The 12,006-nt window shown below is 31.8% G+C and overlaps 1 protein-coding gene across 1 annotated transcript; it reads left to right on the forward strand.

Moving 5' to 3' along the window:
* Positions 1-305: 305 nt before the first annotated feature.
* LOC117180601 lies at positions 306-6,858 on the forward strand. The gene is made up of 2 exons (XM_033373093.1): positions 306-575; positions 6,730-6,858. Exons 1-2 carry the CDS (start codon positions 306-308, stop codon positions 6,856-6,858), a joined length of 399 nt encoding a protein of 132 aa, XP_033228984.1.
* Positions 6,859-12,006: the final 5,148 nt, after the last annotated feature.

Raw genomic sequence — 12,006 nt, forward strand, 5'->3', positions numbered from 1 at the left:
GTTGAGAAAGTCTGTGTCACTGAGGTAAGGGATATCAATAAGAACTTAAAAAACGGTAAGGCTGTCGGGATAGACAGTATTAACGTTGAAATGCTTAAAAACGGTGGCTAGTACATACCACATAAACTGTGCGAATTGATAAACTTATGTTTCGAGATGGGACACGTCCCAGACGATTGGAAGAAAGCGATTATCTTACCAATATACAAAAGAAATGTAGATAAAACGACTGCAATAATTACGGAGGAATTAGCTTATTAAGTACCGAGCGTAAAATATACTCAAGAATACTTATTCGTAGGGCAATGCAAATAACAGAAGAGAAGATTTGGGAAGTTCAAAGTGGGTTTATGCCAGAAAGGTCATGTACGGATCACATATTTAGCCTAAGGCAAATCACAGAAAAAAGTTTGAGAGTAGGAAAAACAGTTTTCTGTACATTTGTCGACCTAGAAAAAGCTGTTGATAAGGTAGTTAGAAGTAAACTTTGGGAAGTCCTGAAAGAGTATGGAGTCAACGGATGGCTCCACATAGCTATAAAAACAATATATACGGGTAGCATAGCAAATGTAAAGGTAAATGGGAAATTGAGTGACTGTTTCGACATTATTCAAGGAGCTAGACAAGGATGCGTGATATCTCCATGGATATTTATATTATTCATGGACAAGTGTTCAAGAATGGCTCTTTTCGACTAAGAAGGTGTGGATCTCGATACAGTAAGGGTACACTGTTAAAAATAATATTAAATTTAATATACCCATGTGTAATAAAATTAATATATCCATCATATGAAATCGCCATTAAGAGCGACTATATTAAACTTCATATACATTCATGTTAATCACTTACAAGAAAAATCAGATAATTCCATTTTTCACGAATTCAAAATAAGTTTAGCAGTGATTTTCGATTGTAAATAATGAAATATGATACCTTCTTCCTTTTAACTAGAAGTAAAATTAGATTTTAATTTGGTAAGTCTAATTAAGAAAATAAATAACAGACGTAACCTACAATTAACTATGTTTACCGTAAATTTGGACTATTTAGAGCGAAATTAGGAAAAAGTTTTACCCATGCATTGCACTTTCATAATAAAAAAACAATTCAGTCAACGAATTCTAGATTATTAATTTAATTTAGAATATTTGACAAGATTTAAAGAAATTAAAGCACGTTGAGTTTTTACGCATATTGCTATACTGACGTGTATATTAAATTTAATACACATGTTTATTAAATTGACTATACCAATGCATGTTACATTTCATTAGCGCTACTGTATATTTGCTTGTCACGCATGTATATTAAACTTCGTACAGATTTTTCTAACAGTTTTCGTGCGTTAGCGTTCGCGGATGATAAGGTTGTTATGGCAGAGTCAATCGAAGGCTTACGAAGAATCTTGAATAAACTTACTGCAAACATGAAGATCATGGGCCTCAAAATTGACACAAATAAAACAAAAACTATGGTGTTCGAAGGAAAGAGTGGGAAAACACTATGCAATATTTTACTAAATGATGAGAGAATTGAATAAGTTGATAAGTTCGTATACCTTGGTAGCTTATTTACTAGGGACGGGGAGATAGATGAGGAGTTAGATAGACGCATAAACGAAGGTAAGGCTATTGGTAGAGCAGGGCCCCTTATCAGAAGTAAAAATATTTCAATTAAAGCTAAAACGGCAATACATAATTCTATATTTGTAACGACTGTACTATACATTAGCGAAACATGGTCCTATCAAGAAAAAAATAAGAGTAAAATTAATGCAATTGACATGAGATTCTTGCGCATAATAAGCGGGAAATCCCTAATGGACAAAGTAAGTAACGAGATAATTCTAAAAGAATGTGGTGCAGAAGAGACGCTAGTAGACACATGGGAAAGAAATCGGTTAAGATGGTTCGGACATGTTGAGAGAATGCCAAATGAACGACTAACGAAACAAGTGTATCAAGGTAACGTAAATGGCAACGTGCCCAGAGGTAGACCGCGGAAAGAATGGTTAGAATGTGTGAATGAGACCCTACTTAGAAGAGACATAAGAAGTCACAGAAACACGAGAGCCTGCATGAAAAAAATGCATGGACGTAAAAGAAGCTAGAGAAGTATGCCAAGCCAGAAAATTATGTCGACAAATAATTAATAGAGTGTCAGTAGAGTGAATGGCGGCCGAAATAAAAGACCTTGAACACAAATGAACACAAGTGGGGTACCTTACATAACGACTCTGTGAGGATTTTCACTTGGGGTGATTGCTAGAGAGATTGATCAGCAACCTGGGTCGGAGCAGTGTTGCGGAGCGAACGTGTTATTTAAATAAATAACACGAGAATTCTGAATCAATCTGAAAATTGTATATCCCTTCCTCACATTACTTCTTTCCCCGCCGAGTGAGTCACGCCTACCCCGAAACATTAATGGCTTAATGGTGTAATAATAATAATAGTAAAAAAGTATAGAAAAAACATTTATTATCTCCACAAATTAAAATAAAAACTATTATATATGTACTCTTCTAAAATCATTCAGTTTTTCAATAAAAGTACATTTTCAATCGCGCAATTAGGGTAATAACCATACATATGCATATATTTAACATAATTAATTTCATACATCTCACGCAATTTCTGTATCGGAGGACATTCCAGTTCAAGCATGTTCACAATTTCGTATGATATTTCCACAAATTGTTTCAGCCAATTTTTTTTTCTTCAAATTTTTTCACATAAACTGTTGTTGCATCATGAGCATCCCAAGGTATTCCATAATGATTGCCCTCTATCCAAATGTTTATAGACTTATATTTTTGTTGGACGTTCTTCCACTCGCGAGTTATTGAATGAAAAAAGAATATGGTATTTTGCCTGTTTAATCAAAGAGTGGTAATATAGCCAATTCTTTCAATGCAAATTTATTATCTGGTAACTTGAAGTCCTACATATCCACCAAGTACTGCATCTTGAATGCAATTAAACTATTTCCACTTGCACAGTATACTCCAGAAATAAATTTTATCCTTAAATTGGATAAAAACACTGCAGCACGTTTATCCGACAAAAGATCAAATTTATCTAAAGAAAATATTTTCATTTGATATTGGTGATATGTCAAACGGCTGCATCTAGATTCACTGACAAAATTTCCTCCGTAAATTTGAAAATCCTCGCGGTATTTGTTTTTAAATCGTCTCACATCGTTTAAATGATTTTAACCAAAAAATCATTGACCTATACTTATAGAATACATAGGCTGGACTTAGGTTAGTTTGTGCTTAATAGTGTTTGATTAAAATTTTTGAAGCCTTCATCAGGGTCAACAGAAACTAAAGGTGTGTTCAACAAAAGTAAAGAACTAAACTAAGCTGAGTGTGCACTAAAAAGTATAAACAAACCAAAGTGCAGTTTATGTATTATGTAAGTGCAGGTAAATGATTTTTTGGTTAAAATCATTTTAAAAAGTGAGACGATTTAACAAATGAATACCGCGAGAATTTTCAAATTTATGGAGGAAATTTTTTCGATGAACCTAGACGCAGCCGTTTGAAATTTCACATGTGTCAAATAAATATTTTCGTCGGATAAATCTTATCTTTCGTCAGTTAAATTTGATCTTTTGTTAGTGCTGCAGCGTTTTTATCAAATTTAAAGATAAAATTCATTCCTTGGATTTTCTGTGTGATTGCAGTACTTTTATAAGAAAATTTTCACTAGTTTAAAATTCCAAAAGAACGGCAACTGGTCTGTAGTTCAGTGACTCATTCTGTTTAGAGCAGTAAATTACTACTAGAGGCGCATGATCTATAAATTCTCTTCTCATTAGCAATGGCTGTGGTTCTTTACCATAGTAAAGAAAGTTTGTATGAAAGTTTGTATACATTTCATGAAGAAGAGCATACTGATTTCGATTAAAATCAAGATTCAAATTACTATATGGATAACACTGGCCTGTGACTTGAAAATATTTAAATCTACTAAAAATCTCTAAAATAACCAAAGTATGCATTTTTGCAAAAAGTCCTTCAATCAGTAGATGGAGGTGAGTACTATCCTTTCAATGAGCATGAAGATGTCATAATGTAAAGTGAAGCCAAACCAAACTTATTAATTTTATTTGATGATGTGGCTTGTGAGAAACATGATAATATAAAAACATTCTTTTTCATGGATAGATACAAGGATGTTGACTGTTTTTATTTGAGTCAGACATATGCTCATATTCCTAAACATCTTGTACGTGACAATGTTGATTTATTTGTGTTATTCAAGCAAGATGAAATAAATCTGAAGCACATTTATGATGATCATGCAAATACTGAAATGACTTATTCACAATTTAAAACTGTCTGTTTAGCTTGCTGAAATAATGACAAGTGTGGATTCGTTGTAATTGATAGGGATAGGAAGCTTAGCAGGGTAGAAATAGGGAAGGTTTTGATTGTTTCATAAATCTGGAAATTATTATATACATGTGTAATGATCAATATAAAAACAGTCACACCTTAGACGTTAATGCATCAACATGTCTTTTTCACAAAAGAATTTTCAAAAGCAAAATAATATTTTACAACAAAATGCTAGAGCTAGTGAATAAATTTGACGAAAACATAGTATAATAAAGTTGGGTAAAGAAACAGTTGAGCCCGCATTAAGTTACACTTCTAAACCGATTGTTAATCCACTACTTTTTTTAGAATACATGATAAAAATGAATGAGAATTTAGTATAATATCGGTCAAAAATAGGGAAAACAAGGTTTGGGTATCAAAAATTTATATAGTTAGTTTTTCAGCCGGCAAAACTAATATTTTTGTTTAAACAAATAGAAAATTTAAATTAGAAAATTTAAAATTCATTATATCAAAGTTGACAAGCGAAGTTAAAACGATAATAATACATTTTAGTCGAAAGAGTGAAAACATCTTTTGAATTTGCCATACCAAGCTTATTAGAATCTCAAACGACTATAAAAAAAATAATTAACTCTACCAAAAGATTTAGCCTTCAGAAGGAGGAACTAAATACACAAATTAAATACAATTAAATACAGAAACAGGTGTATAAGTATTATTTTGATTATGTACATAATTTATTAACTAAGTACGTAATCGCACGCTTAATCACTATGAACAATCGGAACGGCTGCAATGAGATGCGAACCGAGCTTACCTAAAGCACTAACTAACGCATTCCCTAAGACTAAACCCCACGGCCAACTTACATTATGGAATATTTGGCAAAAATCGCGGTTAAGCGGCGTCGCTTGACAACTGAGGGCAGCATGAAAAATATCTGAGCCCTGTTTCACGAGTGATTTGTTGCTTCAGACATTTTGTTACTAGATAGTTTGAACATTTTATCACTTTCAATAATTAAATTTATTTTTTATAAAATTTATTTTTGTAAGGAATTGATAATATTCTTTTATGAATAAAATGATCTAATTTGATATCTCAGTAACACAGTATAATAAACTTGAATGTATTTAGATGTAATATTTTTTAAATTCTACTCATTAAATTAAATTTTATTACCTTAGTGTATAAATTTCGTGAGAAAGAATTCCTTATGTTTTGAATCCCATAGTAAATGAAAGAATTGAAAATAGAATGAATTAGCTTTTATTTGAAATGTTGTGAAAAATAACCTTTTGCATCGATAGGAAAATGGCAGAAGCACTCGAGGAGAATTCTGAAACGAAACTATATGAAAAATTAAGAACAATGATTTCATGTTTTGCTATGCGCCTCAGGTTCCTGTCAACTTCATATTGACAGTATCGATTTCTAAAATACGGTTTCGAGATTATGATATTCGCGATTTTTCTAGTTCAAATTGTTTTTCGGAAATTCAGTAAAAAGAATATCATATTTTCATAGTGTTAATTCTTAAAATAGAGATTCAAAATATTTCGTATTTAGAATACTGCTCGGTCGCCTTCGTGTTTTAACTACTCGTATGATGCTATTAAACTTCGGTACTGTAATACGAATAAGTTTGATAAAACCTCGGATTTCCCTATTTTGTGACGATATTATACTAAAATCTAATTCATTTTTTTTCATTTACTCTCATAAAAGGTCTCTTAGTGTATAAATCAATTAATGACGATGAGAAAGAAGCAGGCGAGACTGAAAATCCCAGTAATTTAGGGTCATCAACTGCTAGTGAAGCGGAAAATAACTCAGAAACCCCTACATCTTCATAGATTGATGATGATGATGATGATGATGATGATGATGATGATGATGATGATGATGCAAACAAGTATCTCATATTGTAAGATGAACGAAGTAGAGAACTCGAGAATGTGTATGGATTAAGAAACTTAACGAAAGATAGATTAGCGATTGAAGATTCTCCGATGAGTTTCAGTTAGAACTATATTCATGTGGGTAATTTGAATTTTCCCAAAAGTAAAGGCTTGCTTGAACTTTTATTAAAAAGTGTTTCAAGAGTCCTCTAGAATTCCCAGCTATCTTGAGAATTATAGGCAAATTGTTACTGTAACAAACGCATATAAAAAAATTATAAACCAGATGGAGAAATTCGTGACAGTGAAGCCTTTAAATATAAAAAACTTTATAAGGAAATTAACTTCCACATCTCCATAAAAAATAAAGATAGACGAAGTAAAGACTGAAAATCATTACCAGGTGAAGGTATGATCCCACGATACATGTTTGCTAGAGAGAAAAGTCTAATGGATTACATTTATTAGGATAATCCGAATGAATTGGTAGGTCAATTTCACATATTGCTAGCGTCTCAAGCAGCTGGAAATCCTAGTCAGACCAGCGAATTTCTATCACTCATCGAAGAACTGCAAGAAACTGGAATTATATATTAAAGAGTGTTTGTCAAGATTTTTATAATTTGCAAGATGAGCATCGATGTATTCGGACGTTGTTCCAAGCGAGCAGAGAGTATAAGTGGTGCTCCTCCTGGAATTAGCTTCAAAGTGACATCTGAAGGACATTATGACATGAATAATAAGAGGATGTGTAAAATGGCTGAAGATTAAGAGCAGTACGATGCTGAAAATCTGATTATGGCGCAACATATGATACAGAGTAAACTTTAGACTATATATGATGTTACAGCTTGTTTGCGAACTGAAGTAGTAAATAATAAAGCGATGATTGAAACTCTGGAAAATTTCAGAGATAAGCTTATTAAAAATACGAAAATTAATGTTGAATCAATTCAAAAACTGGTGTATCAAAAATCCGAGCTCATTAGTCAATTAGACACCAGACTGAATGCACTCAAAAATGGACGTTCAGAAGCCGCAGTTGGTGAAGGAGCTGCTCAAGCCGGCTAGAAGAAATTATCAACGTCAATATTTCGATATTTGTGGCATTGCATTGGTAAGACTTGGCAAGCTGATCTTGTTAAAATGTAACCATACGAGAGAGTAGACAATGTATATAATTACATCCTAACTGTAATTTACATATTTTCAAAATTTTCCCGTACTTTAAAGAATAAAATGTGGATAAAATTTAGCTTCCAGGGTAATTATAAGTAAATAGATATTTTGAAAGATTTAGTTTCATCTTACAACGATACTAAACATCAGACTATTCAAATGAAACCAAAAAATTTTACCAAACAAAATGAGAAAAAATTGTTGTATAATGTATACAAACACTTTAATGTGAAACAAGCAGTTGAGAAACCGAAATTTAAAGTTGGAGATAAAGTGTATATAAGTAAATTTAAGCATGTTTTTGAGAAAGGCTGCACACCAAATTGGACAACTGAAATATTTACTATAAGTCATGTCAAGAATACTGAACCAGTGACGTATATGCTTAAAGATTATCAAGTTAAAGCTGTTTCACGTAGTTTTTATGATCAAAATCTAGGCAAAGTTAGTCATACAGACATATTTATCTTGTGGAAAAAGTACTGAAAAAGCGGGGAAATAAGCTATTTGTAAAATAGTTCGGTTTCGATGACTCATACAATAGTTGAATAGATAAGTCTAGCTTGTAAGTATCTTTGTATTAATTTTAAGTTTTTTCTGAATAAAGTTGATTATTTTCAAACACGCACACGCACACACACACATATACAGGGTGGACACGCTGGGGCTTACATACATGGCGATCTGAATGCTACCCGAATTGCACAACAGCAGGGAAGAAGCCTTTATACAGGGGTATTTTCATATTTCGCGCCTTTAAAATTGCATTCGGATCGGCCATTCGGCCAAGTCCGTGTATCCTCGGATCAAGTTTATCATAGTTTCCATGGTTGCGTTCGAAACTTCAAATGGATAAAAGTATCAAAACAACATAGGTTGTGTTACATAGTATTCACAAATAATAAAAGTGTTTAATTAATAATGAAGTGAGACATGTGACCTGAGAAGTAAACGTCAGTTTTCTTCTGTGCCAATAATATTATGGAATGGCTGCTGACTAACAAACACTATAAAATGGTAATAATATTCTGCGATTTTAGTGGGCGAGGAGTGAATTGTGTTTAACGCTTATTTGCGGCATAAAAAAGGTATGTTGTAAATAGACAGGATATTTTTAAAATAAAATGAATAAAATATTACATGCGAAAACTTTCAAATGACATTACTTACAACTCCTTACAGCGATTTGGGTGAAAAGGTGAATCCGAACATAACCTCGAAGTAATGACAGATCGGCTCGGCATATTTATTATACTTTCGATTGATTATTTTTTACCAAAGAAATGTTTTGTGGTTTTGTATATTTATTACTGACAGTCTCGGCAGTAATAATTTAAACAATAATTACTTAATAATAATTCAACAAAAATGACTTATTAATAATTTTAATAAGTAACACTTTATTCCTGAAATTAATAACTGATTTCCATTGTTTTTTTTCACAGATCGATCATAGATGAAACACATCAGAAAATGCAGATGGATTTTGTGCATTTTAACTGGTTCATTTCAATGAATATTATTGGAAACCCGTTATCTCTAGACCTTATCCCAAGACTGGAGATTGGTTAGCCTAAAATTAATTCTAACTCAATCTGATGGTATAGAGAAGTATAAAAAAAGTATCGAATTGTATCAGATATAAATCTAGACAAGATATTTTAGGCCAGAATTGTTATTACAATTTTTTCAGAAATTATTCTATTTGAAAAAATGCTATCTCTGGATCTGATTTCCAGACTTTCATTCAATCAGCCTCGAAAATTCATTTTAATTCATTTTGATGGCATAGGTTTATCAAAAAGATATACCGAAGAGATTTAACTTGCCTGAATTTTAATTAATAAATTATTCAGGGATTTTTTTGTATTTTAGAAAATGTTTTCTCTGTACATCATGAAATTTGGTTTAGTAAACCAATAAAATAAATTAAAGACTCGTTTGTGATAGAATTGTATCAGAAAAAAATCTAGACAAGATAATTTAGACTAGAGTAGTTATTCCAATTTTTGAGAAATTATTCTATTTTCGTAATTCCTATCTCTGGATCTGATTTCCAAACGGGCATTCAATCAGACTCGAAAATTAATTCTAATTCATTTTAATGGTATAGTTTTATCAAACAGATATCTCGAAGAAATTTAATTTGTCTGAATTTAAAGTAATGAAATATTTAGGGATTCTGACATAAAATTTACGGAATTGGTGTCTTCATTTCTAACGGCATAATTTGAGCTTAAACGATAACTCAATGAAATACACTAAAATAACATTTCGAGTAAATTTCAATTACACTAAAATATTTGTATTTTTGACAAGATACCAATAATGTATGAGTTTAATATTTAGAAATGTTAAAATACATTATTATATAAAAACTTATGAAAAAATTGTAATAAAAAATTCTGGCACAAAATATCGCTTCTGCATTTATTTCTGCTACACTAACAAGTCTCTAATTTATTTTATTGGTTGGTCAAATCAAATTTTAGGACGAGGTCCAGAGAAAACATGTTCTGAAATACAAAAAATCCCTAAATATTTTATTAATTAACATTCAGACTAGTTAAATTTCTTCGAGATTTCTTTTTGGTACACTTATACGATCAAAATGAATTAGACTTAATTTTCGAGGCTGATTGAATGCCAGTTTGGAAATACGATCCAGAGATAGCAATTTCGAAAATAGAATAATTTCTTTAAAAAACTGGAATAACATTTCTGGCATAAAATATCTTGTCTAGATTTATTTCTGATACAATTCCATCACCAACGAGTCTCTAATTTATTTTATTGGTTGACTAAACCAAAATTTAGGATGACGTCCAGAGAAAACATTTTCTAAAATACAAAAAAGTCCCTAAATATTTTATTAATTAAAATTCAGGCAAGTAAAATTTCTTCAAGATATCTTTTTGACAAAGCTAGACCATCAAAATGAATTAGAATTAATTTTCGAGACTGATTGAATGCCAGTTTGGGAATCAGATCAAGAGATAGCATTTTTCAAAAATAGAATAATTTCTAAAAAAATTGGAATAACATTTCTAGCCTAAAATATCTTGTCTAGATTTATTTCTGATACAGTTCGATCACCAACGAGTCTCTAATTTATTTTATTGTTTGATCAAACAAAATTTTAGGATGAGAACTACAGAAAACATTTTGTAAAATACAACAAAGTCCCTAAATATTTTATTAATTAAAAGTTAGACAAGATAAATTACCTCAAGATATTTTTTTATACACCTATACCATCAGATTGAATTAGAATTTATTTTAGGCTGCTTAATCCCCAGTCTTAGGATAAGGTCTAGAGATAATGGTTTTTCAATGATGTTCATTGAAATGAAACAGCTGAAATGAACAAAATCCATCTGCATTTCCTGATGTGTATTTCATCTATGATCGATCTGTGAACAAAAACAATGGAAATCAGTTATTAATTTCAGGAATAAAGTGTTACTTATTAAAATTATTAATAAGTCATTTTTGTTGAATTATTATTAAATAATTATTGTTTAAATTATTACTTCCGGCACTGTCAGTAATAAACATACAAAACCACAAAACATTTCTTGGCAAATAATAAACAATCGAAAGTATAATAAACAAGCCGGGCCGATCTGTCATTATTTCGAGGTTATGTTCGGATTTACGTATTTATCCTAATCGCTGTAAGTAAATGTAGGTAATGTCAATTTAAAGTTTACGAATGTAATATTTTATTTACTTTACTTAATACATATTCTATATATTCATAACATACCGTTTTTACCGCAAATAAGTGTTAAACACAATTCACTCTTCGCCCATTGGCATCGCAGAATATTATTACTATTTTATAGTATTTGTCACTCAGCAGACATTCCATAATGTTATTGGCACGGAAAATAATTGACGTTTACTTCTCAGTACCCAGGTCTCACTTCATTATCAATTAAACACTTTTTTTATTTATAATTACTACATAACATAACCTATTTTTTTACACTTGTATCCATTTGAAGTTTCGAACCGAACCATGGAAACTATGATAAACTTGATGCGAAGATGCACGGACTTGACCAAATGGTCGATCCGAATGCAACTTTAAAGGCGCGAAATATGAAAATACCCCTGTACAATGGCTTCTTCCCTGCTCTTGTGCAATTCTGGTAGCATAAAGTTCACCATATATGTAAGCCCCAGCGTGTCCACTCTGTATATATATATATATATATATATATATAATTAAAAAATTTGTCATAAGGACAACCGCAGGATTTCGCCGGGAGCGGGTGCTAGTCTGGAAAATTGCACCCGCTTCCAGCGAAATCGCGGTAAAATTTCAGCCACAACCTCGTCTCACGACCGTCAGATAGGTGGTTACAGTCTGCAAAGGAATCAATACGACGATCCAGCAAAAGCCTCCTGCACCCTAAGAACACGGAGCGACCCAAGAACAACCGCCTTCTGCAATTTTCCGCAAGTGTTCTAGCATATTGTTGACACGCAGGGATGCTCTTTAGGCCATTCGCAAGTGAAAGCTTGGCACCTCCAAGAGCGCCGATGATAAGGACGATC

The sequence above is a fragment of the Belonocnema kinseyi genome, chromosome 9 (genome assembly GCF_010883055.1).
Source record: "Belonocnema kinseyi isolate 2016_QV_RU_SX_M_011 chromosome 9, B_treatae_v1, whole genome shotgun sequence".
Lineage (NCBI taxonomy): Eukaryota > Metazoa > Arthropoda > Insecta > Hymenoptera > Cynipidae > Belonocnema > Belonocnema kinseyi.